Source organism: Nothobranchius furzeri, chromosome 4 (genome assembly GCF_043380555.1).
Source record: "Nothobranchius furzeri strain GRZ-AD chromosome 4, NfurGRZ-RIMD1, whole genome shotgun sequence".
In the NCBI taxonomy this organism is placed as follows: domain Eukaryota; kingdom Metazoa; phylum Chordata; class Actinopteri; order Cyprinodontiformes; family Nothobranchiidae; genus Nothobranchius; species Nothobranchius furzeri.
The window spans coordinates 17,249,077-17,261,349 of NC_091744.1; the positions used below are offsets into that span (position 1 = coordinate 17,249,077).

Sequence of the window (12,273 nt, forward strand, 5' to 3'; positions counted from 1 at the left end):
ACTGAGGATATTTTGCACACCACCTGTGACTGTTGCTGGGGGTGAACGGGCTTTTAGCAAACTGAAACTGGTGAAAAATTATTTGAGATCAACAATGTCCCAGGATAGACTGAACAGCCTAGCTCTTCTTTCTATTGAAAGTCAATTAGCCAAAGGATTGGACTTTAAAGATCTCATAAGTGATTTTGCTAACATGAAGACCCGTCAGTGGGCATTTACTGGAAAATAAATTCCAGGATTTTTGTTTGAACACATTGTTGGCAAATAAAAATAATTATATGTGAAGTCTGGGCATTTCACTTTTATTATGCTGGCATTTGTATTTGCTAAATATAGAGGTTAAACTAAGATCATATTTATTATCTTGTCTTATAGCATGACAAAAAATGTGTAAGAGAGATATTAAGTAATTGAGCATGGGGGCCCACCTAGAAGACTTGTACCTAGGGCCCAGAATTTGGTGCTACGCCCCTGTTTGTCCGTCCATCCATCCATTTTCATCTGCGTATCCGGAGTCGGGTTGCGGGGGCAGTAGCGTGACTTCCCTCTCCCCAGCCGCCGGAGCCAGCTCCTCCGGGTAAATCCCAAGGGGTTCCCCGGTCAGGTCCGGTGTTGTGCCGGTAAGAAGTCCGCTCCGACAGCTTCTGGCGTCGAAGTGGGCAGTAGAGTCGAGAGTCCCAGACCTTCTCCCCAGCTCCTCCGGCCGGGGGAATCCCAAGGGGTTCCCCGGTCAGGTCCGGTGTTGTGCCGGTAAGAAGTCCGCTACGACAGCTTCTGGCGTTTTTAAAAAGTATCCCAGGGGCACGGTAAGGGTCGGAGATGTTTAGTCTATTTAATTTCTGACTATATAAAACGATTTCTTCTGTTTTAAAGTGTGAAGTAAACTCCGATGAAGTAAAATCCAAGCGGATCCTGTTCATGTTCATGGTTACATCCGTGTTTGTTTACCTTTTTTGCATGCCAAAATGGCGTCCACTAACTGAGAGTCACGTGGTGTCCGGAGCTCTATATACAGGATTCGAATTACACGTGAGCTAAAGGGAGCTCCTGAAGCCCTCAAAACACCCAGGGGGAAACGATCCTGGTTCTACTTATACATTATTCATGTGGACTCTCCAGGGATTATTTTGAGCTGAGAGGCATAGAGCTCTGATCGTTGGTGCACTCCAGACTGGTTTGTCCTGCATTGTAAAAAGAAAAAGTTGATCCAACTTAAAAAATTGCTTCAATTGGTAACAAGCAATTTAATTAAGTTTATCCAACTTAAATTATTAGTACAATTTAAATAATTTAGGCTGGATAAACTTAATTAAATTGCCTGTTACCAATTGAAGCAATTCAATTAGGTTGATTAAACTATTCTCTTTTTTCAGTGACGGCCACAGTACCATTATCAAAGTGTCTCCACCTAAAAACAAAGCTAACATGCAATTGTTTATGTCGGCTCATATTCTTTAATGCTTTCTGTCTTTTATGTGTGCCTGATGCGTTTCGCTGCTGTGGAGCGGAGTGCATCACCTGTTTCATCCTCCGGTGACTTCACTGCACCGGTGCAGTCTGCACGCAGCGCACACTCTGCTATATTTGTGGTCGGTAGATCTTTTTGAACTGCAGTTCAAAGGTAACTCATGAGGTGAAAATACTGTATATGAAGCCAGGTAGCAGTTTTTCTTTAGGACTGAGAGGAGATGCAGGAAGATAATAAACAGGCAGGACAGAAAAACAGTCAAATAAAAACAAGTTAGTTTTTGTACCTGGTGGTTGCAACAAACAGACACCACTGAAGGTAATCAGAAGTGAGGAACAGAAAATGAAATTATTCTTTCAATGTTCAGATCAGAAGGAACTCTGAGAGGCTGCAGGCGCATCAGTGAGTTTGCGGCCGCTGCGCAGGGGAGAGGGCTGAAGCAGGGGAACAGTAGATGCAGAAACTAAGAGATGTGTGTTAACTTAGAAAATGTCGGCGCATTTTTAATTACTTGTCAACATGTGTGTTCCAGCATCTGTTTTACCTTTAGTGACCTTTGGGTTGACATCAGTATTTGCGCTCTGGAAATGTTTGATTTACAAATGAAGCACTGATTCACACGCTGGAGGTGATAAAGTACAACGTTGCCACGGCTGTCCTGGGGCACACTGACAGGGGCGAGGCTACCAAACACTGGCAACATCAGCCCCTCTGACCACCACCAGCAGGCACGGAGGGTAAAGTGTTTTGCCCCAAAACACAACTACTTCAACATATGTGGCTCAAACCTGCAACGCTCTGGTTATGGGGTAGGCACTTAACTCATCTGCCACCGTCTCCCCAAGATGAGTAAAAACAACATCTTGTGGTCAAATTTAGTTACTGCAGTCCATGTTTCTAAACAAAAGTGGCTTTCACACTGCCTTTCCATGAGTTTCATGGCTGTTGTCAGTTATGTATCAGCACCAGAAGATTCTAGTTTAAGAGTCATACACAGTAAGTTGATGAGTAGATAATTATTGCCATAGAGTATTGCCATATCTGATGTTGCACTCTTGGGTATATGATGGTAGTGAAATTGTTGGCAAGAGAAAAAGTAACTTGAGATATTTTAGAGCCAGACTATTTGCTTTAAAGTCACCGTTGGCATTGTTAGCTCAACGTTAGCCTTTAGCCTTCTTCACCCGATATTAGAGTAAAAAAAGATGCAGTGTCTTTGTCTTTGTCTTTATTTTGAACATGCGTGCATACACATAGTAATACACACAACATAAGTAACTTCTTCTGTTTTAAATTTTTTTTTTTACACATGTTCAAAAGGGAGTAGGAAGAAGCATCAGCTTATTTAATCCCACCCCTTTCTCAACAGCAAATAACTAAGTTATTTAATGTTGTCTGGAAGTTTTTTGGCAAATTACTTTGCAACTTATTCACACAAATGGCACATGGTTAATCACGATCATATCATAAATACAAACATTTTGTTTTTAGGCACACACTTTTGGACCTTCTTCCTTGTATTTGGTAAACATCATGAGTTGAAGCCTTTTTTTAAACAGCATCATGTTTGGACATTGCTTCAATTCATCACTCATTCTGTTCCACAGTTTCACACCGCACGCACGCACACACACACACACACACACACACACACACACACACACACACACACACACACACACACACACACACACACACACACACACACACACACACAGAGAAAGTTTTTAATGTTGTTCGGACTCGAGCATGTTTGAATTATAACTCTTAACTGATACCTCCCCTCCCTTTTATGAAACAGTTTGTTGTCTGGAAGCAGTTTATTGTTTACTTTATGCATTAGCTGACCTGTTTTAAACTGAACTATGTCTGGAAATTTCAAGATTTGTGATTTTAAAAATAATGAGTTTGTATGATCTCTGCAACCGGTGTTATGAACGATCCCTAGAGCCCTTTTTTGTAACACAGATAATGATGATGATGCACATTTATAGGTGTTTCCCCAAACCTCTGTGCAGTAATTTAAATATGTGGAAATAAGTGAACAGTATAGAATGTGGAGTGACTTTTGGTCCAGAATGTGTTTTAATATTGAGATGCTTCTTGAGATTTTATAGATTATATGTTTAATGTGAGCTTTCCAGCTGATTTTATTGTCTATTATTACACCAAAAAATCTGATCTCCTTCACTATTTCTCACACCATCAATTTGGATTTGTTCTTGTAAATTTAGGCTGCTGTTCCCAAAAATGTGATTTTAGTTTTATTCAAGTTTAGTGATAATTTATTCCATTCAAACAATTGTTTTTATTTTTTGTAGTTCTGAGTTGAGCGTATATAGGAGTTCCTTGAAATTATCCCCAGAACAAAAAATATTTGTATCATCTGCAAATAAAATTAACTTTAATGATTGTGACACCTTGCAGATGTCATTAATATAAAGAATGAACAGTTTTGGACCAAGCATTGATCCCTGGGGAACACCACAAACAATGTCCAAGCATGATGGGTTGATTCCATCCAATTTCACAAACTGCTTCCTGTCGGTCAAATAATTCCTGATCCAGTCTAGTGCCACCCCCCTAATTCCATAGCGTTCCAGTTTATTTAGTATGTTTTGATGATTGTGTCAAATGCTTTTTTTAGATCTATGAATACTCCTACTGCACACTTTTTCTGATCTATAGCATTTGTAATGTCCTCTAGTGTTTCATTTAGTGCCAGTGATGTTGAACAATTAGCTCTAAATCCATATTGACTGTTAGTAAGTAGTTTATGTTTTTCTAAAAATGTATGTAGGTGGCAAGTAAACAGTTTTTCTACTATCTTGGCAAATTGAGGAAGTAAGGAAACAGGTCTGTAGTTTGTGAAGTGATGTTTACCCCCACTTTATACAGTGGTACAACTTTCACTATTTTCATTAAGTTAGGAAATTTACCGGTCTGGAATGATAAGTTGAAGATGTAAGTTAGTGGTTTAGATATTCCTTCTATCACTCTTTTAACAGTGGTCATATCTAAATCATGACAGTCTGTGGATGTTTTATGTCTACATTCATTAATGATAATGACTTCTCGTTCCTCTACTGCTGTGATGAACATGGACTTAGAGTTCCTCTCTATCAGATTATTGGTCCAATTTTCAGAGGTGTGGTTCTGGAATGGTCTCTGCTAGTTTTGGTCCGGTGTTTATAAAGAATTTATTGAAGCTATTGGCCACACCCTTAGTGTTGTCCTGTATGATATCATTTTCAAGAAAGTATTGCGGATAGTTTTGTCTAACATTATTTTTAATGATGCCATTTAATATTTTCCACGTTCCTCTTATTCCTATTCTTATACACTTGCTTGCTAAAGTATTCTTTTTTACACCGCCTTAGAATGTTTGTTAATTTATTTTTATATTTTTTATATTTATTTTCTGATACTTTTGTTCTTTCTTTTATAAATTCCCTGTACAGGGTATTTTTCTTATTACATGAATTTATTAAACCCTTTGTCATCCATGGCTGACCTGCTTGGTTTTGTTTTGTACTAAATTGAATTACTGGACAGTTTTTGTCATACAGGGACCTGAATGTTTGTAACAATGACTCGTATGCCTTGTCAATGTCCCTTTCTTTGTATACCTCTTCCCAACTCTGAAGCAGTAGATCGTTTTTTAACGCATTTATGTTTTCCTCAGTTTTCATCTGCTTGGTTTTCTGATTGCTAACTGAATGATTTCTCTTATAATTTCTGTCATAAATAATAAAAACTGGTAGTCACTGATATCATTAATCAGCAGTCCACTAGCAGTGTTGTTTTCCAAATCGTTAGTAAAAATTATGTCTATTAAAGTGGCACCATGGGATGTAATTCTGCTTGGTCTGGTGATTCTCAGATATAAACCTAGGCTGCACATTATATTGGTAAATTCGTCTGTAAGTTTATGTTTGCTAGGATTGAACAGGTCGATGTTAAAATCGCCACAAACGAAAAGAACTCTCTGATTGGTTCCTGAATATGTTCCTTCAATCCACTTATTGAATTGCTGAATGTCAGATCCTGGTGCTCTGTAGATACAACTGATTAAAATGTTTTCTGGTTTTCTTTACAAATTTCTATTGTTAGACATTCCAATAAGTTGCCAATTACAGTTGTCATGTTTTCTACCACATGGTAATTTAAAGTTTGGTCCACATATACAACAACTCCCCCTCCAGTCTTATTCTTTCTGTTAACAAAGTTAACTTCATATCCCTCTAGGTCAAAGTTCATTCCAAGCGTATGACCGGGGTTTGACGTGAAGCCCGGTGATGATCACATCGTTAATCCTGGTGTACTGCTCCAGGTCAGCTACCCTGCTCTCCAGGAACGCCAGACGCAGATCTTTTTCAGCGTTTTGGATGCAGAGAGCTTTAACCTCCTCTACCAGGTTCAGGATGGCCTTCTGTTGCAGTTTGACAGCTGTCATCTCCTCCGACAAAAAGTCCAGCAACTTCTTATCATCTCCTTCCTCGGCTGTCAGGGCTTTTTCGGTCCCATTATAAGAACGTATTTTCACGTATTTTAACTCACACGAACCGGCTGAGCATTGTTCTGCTTGTAGAGAGACGCAAACAAATGTCGCTTATGTGGCTTATTAGGGGTACAAGAAATAACTTCTGTGTCGCTCCTGTTTACTGGCTTTGGTTCTTTAAACAACTCACCGACTTTTTGCCTACCTGTGTTAAATTATAAATGCCAGAGCTGCGGCGTTAGCTCACCTCAGAATGGGCAACAGGATCACAGATTGTAAACAGTGGCTGCGTCCTTCTTTAGATTTTTCGAAAGGAGAAAAAACTGAAAACCCCCGGCTGGCTGAGAAGATAAACTGTTTCAATGTAACCTTTCTTTCAACATGATTGAGAAATTAGACTGTTTTATGATTATTTCACTGTAGAATTCTTACTTATTGTTCATTTAACTGCTTCTTCCTCATTAGTGAAGGGGTGAACTTGGACCAAACTCCAGAGGTCATTGGGCGGGAAGCAAGGGACACCCTGGACGGGTCTATAGTCCATCATAAGGGCCAAATAGAAACAAACAACCAGTCACACACTCACTCACAGCTGAGGACAATTCTGAGAGCATAAAACATGTGGTTTGATAATAAATGATACCAAGATTGTAATATTTAACAATAATAATGGTTGTTGATAGAGTTATCCAGTGGTAATCGAGCCAGGTGTCTTACAGCAAAATAACATGTATTTATTACATCAGATCAAACAGTGAAGCTACATGTGGACAAATAAAGCTTAATTATTGTTCATCTTCAGGCTACATGCTGACATGAAATAAATCTGACGTTGTGTTATCGTCTTTTATTATGTGAAGAAGACAGGCTCTATATAAGCTTCGGTGACCTGTGGATGACCTACCCGGCCCACGAGTTCAAACAGAGCTGAACTTTTCCTGAACTAACTTGTTTGTGTAGCGACGACAGATGGAAAGTGTGACTTTCTTCCTCTAACTGCCATGATATGGGCTCCATCTCTGAGCGTCGCAATCGTCAGACGTTTTTAGAGTGTTTAACCAAAGGCACGAGGACATTGTTGGAGCAGAGGCTCAAATATATAAATCTGCTTGTAAACAACATACGCTTCAAGAAAACAAAGTATGTATAGTTCACAGGCCCTTTGACCCGAAATTAAATCTAAAGAGGCTTGGGGGGGGGGGGGGGGGGTCCCCTAATTAGCTTATACGTCTGGAGCTGTTTGTCCATGGTGTAAATCATTCACGGATCAAAGGTTGGTGTTAAAGTCAGGGTTCAGCTGGGGGCCGCAGACCGTAAGCCCGTTCAGCTGAAAACGGTGTGATTCACCCTAAAACCTGCAGCAAGTGCAACTATTTATCCACACAGAACCATTTTGATAATTAAAAAAGACTTTGGGACAAAGTTTGTGCCAACACACTTTACATTACAGGACCCAGGCAGGAGTCAAAACCAAGACTTTCGCCATTCAAATGTATTAAAAATATTTAATATATTTATTTAGAAGTGGTGATGGTGAATGTGCCGATTCTCTGATAAATGTTTAAATAAACACAAAAATCCAGATTGAGACTAATGAGAAGCCATTATCCTTCAGAAAATATGATAAGATTTGATGATTCTGTAGGTAAATCTGATAAGTCAGGTAAAGTTAGTACGAATTTTTTGAAGATTTGATTTGCTGTGTCCTATTTGCACATCCACCTGTGATCTAAAGTTTCTCGTTCCCTTTTTTACTCACTAATTAAACACACACTTCCTCAGTGGCAGTGCGTGTTTCATGGGTTAAATCTTCTGAGACAACAGGTCTGAGTCAAATTCCAGCAGTTATTTATCCCTCTGTACAGATTTGACAGAATCTAGGTCAGCATGCTGGATGAAAGTAATAACTGATGCAAAGGATGAAAATAAAAAGGACAGCAGTGTTTCTGTAAAGTATTTTCTTGGTAAAACCAGGAGCATGTCACTGAAACTGACACTATTAGCTTAATCCAGCAGCTTGAACCAGGACTGATCCTGAATTAATGATCTTCCAGGTCATCCAGACCACAAAGTCTAGCTTGTTGTTGTCTAGATGCTGTGGTGGAAAAATGCAATTTGGTAACATGTTTCCAATGAAAATGGTGCCATAGCTTCCCTTAAAGGCAACTGTTCTGTGCCAGTTCAAGATCGGGTAAACACCAACCCAATGAGAGCACATGTCAGAAAAAAATATGTACAATCTGATGTCTGACTGCCGTTCTGATCCAGCTGATGAGTGAAGGCATTGAGTGAAGTCTTACACCAGATTTGAAAAACAATGAGGTTTTCTGTGATGATAAGCATCTTAGCTCCGTTTCTGAGGGATAAAACACCAGCAGCTATGGAACTAACCCTCCAGACATGTGATGTGTTCACACGTTTAATGGAATATGAAACCATGAGGAGTCAACAACCCCCCCCCCCCCAACACCACCACCACCACCACCACCACCACCACCACACACACACACAGACACACACACAGACACACAGACACACACACACACACACACACACACACACACACACACACACACACACACACACACACACACACACACACACACACACACACACACACACACACACACACAGTAACATAAGTGAAGTTATAAGGATATGAAATGATAATGTGTGCACATTTATAATAAAATACTGAGAAGGACACAAATGGATGTTTTTTTCTCTACAAAAACAACTGGAACTTTGGCAATAATTATGTTTTCATCAAAATAACCTCCAAGAATTTTTCTTGTTTTATTTTACATTTTGAAAAAAAAATCCCCTCATTAGACTTATGTGTGGAATATATGATGGTATATAAAGGCCAATGGAAACAAAATACAAGGAGAATGTTAAAATGCAGAGAAATAGGGTTTATTAAAGAAGTTAGAAGTGGGCAAAATTAAGATTAGCCAGAGGAAATGAACCTGAACCTTACTGTTTATTCTGTTTTCATTTGTTTGAATGCTGATTCAGCATGAAGAAGACACATACAGCATATTCATGTTAATCGCTAATATCACCCTGATTGTTATTTTCCTTCTCCTCTATATTTCACCCATTGATTTTTATTATACCTGTAATTTTCTCTTTTATTTTTATAAAGAAAATCTATCCAGCCTTTAGCAATTTGTTTTTAGGACAATCACAGTTTTTTTCTCCATCTTGAAATTTCAACTTTCAATGTTGTCATTTGTGACAGACGCAGTTTCAGCTGTTATTTTCTGCAACATGCATTCAAACTTCATGAAAGGCATTTTCGATTTAAAAGTGTTAAAGCAGGTTCTTGCCGTGTTTTTTTTGCGTAAACTTTGAAAAAGATGCAACATGAGGTGCCATCTTCAAAAAGTTCAAAAAGTTCCAGCATTCCCAAAGTCTTAAATGTCAACCGAAGCTAATAAGATTTACCACCAGAAAACAAAAATCTGCTTTATTGTTTGCTCGTTTAATAGATACGTTAAAAATGTGTTCATGTAAACAAGAAAGGTTCTACTGACATGACAGAACGAGCACGTGCGCAAAAGCAGCCAATCACCTGCCTGACTTTCCTATCTCCTCCTCGTGCCAGAAAGGATAAAAACCTCATTCAGGTCAAGTGTTGTCAGTTAAAAAAATCACCATGCTGCAGCTGCTAACCTTCCTGGTGGAGAAATTCTCCATCTTCTTCAAGCTCAAGCCGTTAGAGTCCAACTGCTCGGAGGCGGAGGACCGGGAGCGTCCGGGCCAGCGCGCGCCTCCGCCTCTCCTCCGGAGAGGAGACCTGCTAGAGGTCCCCAGAACCCTTTTCACGCACTTTGGCATCTACTTAGGCAACAACAAAGTAGCTCACTTGATTCCGGACATCCTCCCTTTGCTCACGGCCAACAACAAGCTCATCAGTTCCGTCATCACAAACGACAGACTCATCCTGGGCTGCATTTATAAATGCGCCACGGTGCGCGTGGACACGCTGGAGGACTTTGCGTATGGCTCCAACATCCTGGTGAACCACACCGACAAGGTGATGAAGACGCAGCCGCTCCCCAGTGACTGCGTGGCGCAGAGGGCTGAGAAACTCATCGGAGAAGTTCCCTACAGCCTGCTGTGGAATAACTGCGAACACTTTGGGACTTTCTGCAGATATGGATCTGCAACCAGCAGGCAAACAGAGAAGGTACACCATCTCACGTGGTATAGATAGAAAAATTAGCCTAAATGTTGGCTTTAATGTTTATTAAAGTAAGCAACTAAATCAGTTTTTGAATTTTTACTTGTTTCCCTTTAACCAACTAATCCATCCGCACCCATAAAAATATGAATATTTTAATAAAGATGTACATTTATCAAATACCTTATGTACAATATAAGAGGCGCATTTTAGTTATGTATATGACCACAAATGTTTTATTTAAATCTGTTTGCTTAAATAATTTTTAACAATGAAATGATTTAGCCTATTGATGCAAACATTCTAATTCACACTTGGCCCCAAAATGACTTGTTTATTGAAGCATAAATGTGTGTTTTTATTATTTATTCTTGTCTTCTGTGCTCTTTATTCTTTTAGTTCTGTGAATTCCTGAAACTGATCATCAGAGACCAGCGCAGCGTTATCATTACAGGACTTCTAGGACTTGTGTCAATTGTCCACTTTGGCATTGCTGCTTCAACTACATTACCCTCCATTCTCATTCCCTTCACACTGTGGATGGCTGGTTAAAGGAATGAAACCCACCAGCGATGAGACCGAACTGAACTGAATGAACGCTTGAAGTTTCACCTGAGTCTGAATCATCACAGAGACACCTGCGTGCTTTGATAACCTTTTACTACTGTTTCACCAACGCGAGAAGGAATCACAAAGAATCATGTAAATAAAACAAAATTATTAGATTTTTTTGTATTTCCAAGTTAAAATGTGACTAAACAAACAATAATATTCACATGAAGATAATGTAAAAAGATTATAATTTATAGCAGAAGGCTATAAAACTGTTACTACAACAAGTGTTTAGTAAAAAAGTTTATTACCTGTGTCTTGTGCATTACTTTTTTAAAATGAAACAGAATTTTTTTGGTTATGAAATTGTAGAGCAATGATACAATCACTGTTTTTCTGTTCTTAACTCACACACAGAGTAGCAAAGTTTCCGTTTGTACTTTTATTTTGCTGACAATTTTGATTTCTCTCAGTCACTTTGGTCAGAGCTCCACCGATGTTGATGCATCACTTCCGATGCGGTTTATCTGCGAGCAGTAGAGGACGATGTTACCCTCTACTGCTCGCGCCTTCCTTGTCGATCACCTCGTCCCATGAAGGTGAAAGTGAGAAGCCGAAACTGTCAGCATAACAAGGTAAAAATGAAAACTTTGCTACTCTGTGTATGAGTGGCGGCTCCAGAAATGTTTTTCTGCAGGTGCTATGAAGGAGCTAGTCTTTTTATTGAGGGTGCTATGAAGGAGGTGGTCATGCGTACCTATTGTTCTCTAAAACACCTTCAACACTAGCAGATACACACGCGTGCACAACACCTCAACAACACCTGAAACAATCATTAATATACATCATAAACATATGAACAATCGCTGACTTTTCCATGAAATCATAAACACATACAGCCACACAGAAAACCTTCTGTTGCAAGGTTAGCTAACGTTAGTGTTAGCATTTCCAGCGGCAAAACCCTCGACTGCTGCGGCGGTTGAGGGTTGACTCTCTTCATCCAGATCCGTAGGTTTTTGTGGGTCTGAGATCACTTCCAAATATTCATTTGTTTCTGACTGAACCCGTGGAAATGTGGGCAACAAGAACCGATCCATCTTACCACTAGCTCCAGCTTTCACTCGTTCACAGGTGGAAAATGAGGTCAAAGGTTAACATCAATATCCCGTTTTGATTTAAGTTTTTACTATCTATATGATAATTTACTGATTATTTTTGTTTTGTATGTTAAATGTTTATGTTTATGTTTATTCATTTAGCAGACGCTTTTATCCAAAGCGACTTACAATTTATAACCTACAGGGCGTGTTGTGATCTGTGGGGGAAACCAGCGTACCCGGAGGAAACCCACACATGCATGGGGAGAACACGCAACTCCATGCAGAAAGGCCGCAGCCGAGTTTCGAACCTGCAACCTTCGTGCTGCGAGGCAACAGTGCTAACAACTGCACCACCATGCAAATATTATCACATCCACACGTTAAATTAAAATTTAATTGTAAAAAAAAAACATCTAATATTTACCTGGGGGTGCAATGACAAGCTTGGTTTATGCTTGAC

At 39.5% G+C, this 12,273-nt stretch overlaps 1 protein-coding gene across 1 annotated transcript; it reads left to right on the forward strand.

The window, feature by feature from the left end:
* The first annotated feature begins 9,516 nt into the window (after positions 1-9,516).
* lrata (lecithin retinol acyltransferase a) lies at positions 9,517-10,710 on the forward strand. Its single transcript, XM_070550600.1, has 2 exons — positions 9,517-10,164; positions 10,558-10,710. The coding sequence occupies exons 1-2, from the start codon at positions 9,631-9,633 to the stop codon at positions 10,708-10,710; spliced, it is 687 nt and encodes a 228-aa protein (XP_070406701.1). The 5' UTR covers positions 9,517-9,630.
* The last annotated feature ends 1,563 nt before the right edge of the window (positions 10,711-12,273 follow it).